This window comes from Rhea pennata, chromosome 5, assembly GCF_028389875.1.
Source record: "Rhea pennata isolate bPtePen1 chromosome 5, bPtePen1.pri, whole genome shotgun sequence".
NCBI lineage: Eukaryota > Metazoa > Chordata > Aves > Rheiformes > Rheidae > Rhea > Rhea pennata.
In genome coordinates this window covers 50,726,516-50,729,833 of record NC_084667.1, presented here as the reverse complement: position 1 = coordinate 50,729,833, position 3,318 = coordinate 50,726,516, and the positions used below count along the sequence as shown (strand labels likewise).

The window sequence follows — 3,318 nt, the reverse complement described above, 5'->3', positions numbered from 1 at the left end:
GGGTCATTCACTAGAACATACATTTTCCGAAGAATACAAAAGCTGAAAAGCTTATGAGCAGGTAAGTACCTGTCTACATGATGTAGACTACTTTAAGAAGTGGCTGATGTCAGTGGTATGCAGCAGGAAGACCTGACTTATTTCTGAAACACAGAAACCATCAGAGCAGCGTAAATTGCATCATCAAATTAAAAGATTTACTATACTTTCTCTAGCTGCTCCTTTGTCAATCATGTGATTGATTTCTGTGTGCGTGTGCGCACGTGTGCGGGGTGTGTGTGTGTGTGTGCATGTGTGCTTTATTAATTTCTATCACAGTACTGATTTAAAAGAGAAGTCCACCAAAGGCTGCCTGAAGAGGACTCCAGCCTTTTTCCTGCTGAGTATATGTATGCTCAGCATACATGCGAGTATATACCTGTGGGGTACATGCAGGGTAGCTAGCAAGCTGAGACAGAAGGCCATTCTATGGAGGCTCCTTAGTAATTTTGTCAATGTGTCATGTTCATGTTTCTTGACTGTGACTTTGTTTATTGACATTGATTTATGTACCATCTGATTTAAAGATATGTTCTGATGCTCCATTGATTTCGCTGACCCTATAATAAGTCATTATTAGCTCCAGAGAACCCAGTAGTCTATCCTCCCTTTCATCTTTCAGATCATGCACTTCATGTGCCAGTCGTATGTGAAACCCTCCAATAAAAGGCTGCTCTTTACTGCCCAACACCACTAATTTTCCTTAGACTAGTGTCTAATTTGGGGGGTATTTCTTAGGTACAGGCTTTATATTATCAAATGTTTCTTGGACTATTATCTCTCTCAGATGTTTTTGAGAGAGTCTCACAGGAAGTTCTGCAAGTGATCAGTGCACTGCTCTTTATAGCAGAATTAGACAGAGCATTTGCTTGGTTTCCCTCACGCTTTCGTAAATACAGGCGACATTTCAGCAAATTCAGAATGTCTGTTCTTGCAGTTTCACTCACAAAACAGTAAAGAATAGGATCAGCAATGCAATTCAAACTTGTTAAGGCCTGTGTGATTCTGTAAATCTTATACATCAACTGGACAAACTGTGGGTTGGTGGTGTAAGGTTCTTTGATGCTGCGAATAAGTAATACAACATGATAAGGAGTGAAGCAAACAATGAAAGTAACTGTGATGTTCAGTATTAGTTTTCTGATTTTCTTTTTTTCTTCATCTACTGTGGCTTGATTATACCTTACCACTTGATAGATTCTATAATAGCAGAACACAATGATTATCAGAGGGATCAGGTAACCCGAGCATATCCTGAATACGTTTAGCTGTGCCTGCCACCATTCCAGGGGGTATTTATCATAACATAATGTGTGATTAGTGGAATTGCAAGGATCATTGAATGTTTCTTTGTTCATCAAGATGACTGAATTCAAGATGATTTCCAAAAGCCAAACAGCTATGCTGACAATCAAGGAAAATCTTCTTGTGCGCAAATGCTGGAGCTTCAAAGGGTGAACTAATGCCAGGTACCTGTTGATAGAGATGCAAGCGAGGCATGCAGTGCTAGTGTAGAAATTCATGTACATAAGGAATGCAGATATCTGACAAAGTAAGGCAGAGAGCCTCCAGTTATCTCCATGCCACGCATAATCAATCCACAGAGGCAGAATCAGAGAGTACAAGAGGTCAGCCAGGGACAAGCTGAAGAGGTAGACCGCTAGCTCATTCTTTTTCCTCATCTGAATGCAAGATGCATAGAGGAATATGCAGTTGATGGGAATGCTGATCACCATCACAATACTGTACACAAATGGAAACAAATATTTATCCAGGGCGTGATCATCATGGCATCTAGTGGTGTTGTTCATTGTCCACCCTCAGTAATATCTTTGGGCTAATTCCAGCCTGGATGAGATAAAAAACCCTCTGCAGTCTGATAGGTCATCACCTGCTAGTTCTTCAGGACCTGGCTGGTGAGATTCCATCTATTGGACTGTAACATCTTTCTGTTATGAAAAAGAAAAAAAAGTCAGCTATAACAACAATATTATTAACAATTCTGGAGGGACACATGCAGAGGAAGAAGAATCCAAATCTCTGAGGAGGATAATGTTAGTCAGATGCAAATTTATCTCATACATGCACCTGAGACTGCTCGAGAAGGGTAAGGACTTACAATTCCAGGTCTTGTGGGAAAGTCAAAAGGGATCAGAAAGTACACCACAGATAATGGAGGGGAGAAGAAAAGGGTTTTGGCCATGCCAACCTGGCAGATTTATTCTCCCCAAAACCCTCCTCTTTTCTGAGTCACGGGAAAGAGAAGGATAGAAAGACAGGAATTCAGGCATCTCCAGATCTTGGGATTTCTCAGAAGAGCAGAATGTGTGGCTGGTATATGTCCTTAATGTTAATTACTCTCTTATTTTGTCACATCCTCACACTTTGCCTACTTCCCCTCCCCTCCTTTCTATGCAAGCCCCAATGATCTTGCTCTCAACTTCACTATTCCAGCAAAGGGATTGCCTTTCCCTGGAACTGTCATGTGAAATCTGGCAGGCTACTGGGTTTATCCATGCACTCTATTCGGGTGTCACTTAGACTCATGTGAGATGCAGATTCTCTATTAGTACAGCATTTCATTTTTTCTTCTTTCCTCTAAGAATTGCAGTCGCCTCGCGTGAGTTTGTAAAACTAGCATCAGCACCCTGAATGTAAAACCATCATCAATTAAGCATATCTTAGGCACTATCAGAGCTGTAGGTACCAACAGCTTCAATGTGAAAATACAAGTAAAATGACAGCCCTGAGCAAAGCCGTGGGACTGGAGAAATTGTGTTCACGGGTTTGAAAAGCACTTAGGAGCTGACTAAGTAGGAAAGGGCATAAAGCCTTACCTGTGAGAACACTTGTACTCACAGATTATATCTCAGCTCTGATATTCAGCAGTTCTCTTCCTTAAAGGTTGAACTGTTAGAATGGTGAGTATCTACTGTGGTTCCATTCTACAGCCAAATATACTAACTGCTTCAGAGATTTCTTCCCTGGATGTGCCTGTGACTCATCTGTGGTTTGTGCCTAGACGGTCAGCAGAGGAGGTGAACATGCTGCAGAATGAGTAGGTTTCAGGATAGCACTGTCCAGAATTGTTTCCACGTGGCGAACATCTCTAACTGAAGATAAGTTAGGGTGCAGGGGTTTTCCTATGTGGTCGGCAAACTCATCCTGCCCTTTATGGGTTTGATGTGTATGTGTGGAGGTTTGTAGGTTTGTCAGAGAAACCTGAGAAGGTTTATTGCCTGTGTTGAGAGGTTATTGCACAGATTTTTTTTATGTAAT

At 41.4% G+C, this 3,318-nt stretch overlaps 1 protein-coding gene across 1 annotated transcript; it reads right to left on the bottom strand.

Moving 5' to 3' along the window:
• Nucleotides 1-775: 775 nt before the first annotated feature.
• GPR65 (G protein-coupled receptor 65) lies at nucleotides 776-1,922 on the bottom strand. Its single transcript, XM_062577784.1, has one exon. The coding sequence runs from the start codon at nucleotides 1,848-1,850 to the stop codon at nucleotides 795-797; it is 1,056 nt and encodes a 351-aa protein (XP_062433768.1). The 5' UTR covers nucleotides 1,851-1,922; the 3' UTR covers nucleotides 776-794.
• Between the last annotated feature and the right edge of the window lie 1,396 nt (nucleotides 1,923-3,318).

What these genes read in the sequence shown, in the direction of transcription:
- GPR65 (XM_062577784.1), bottom strand. Translation starts at nt 1,850, where the DNA reads ATGAACAACACCACTAGATGCCATGATGATCACGCCCTGGATAAATAT.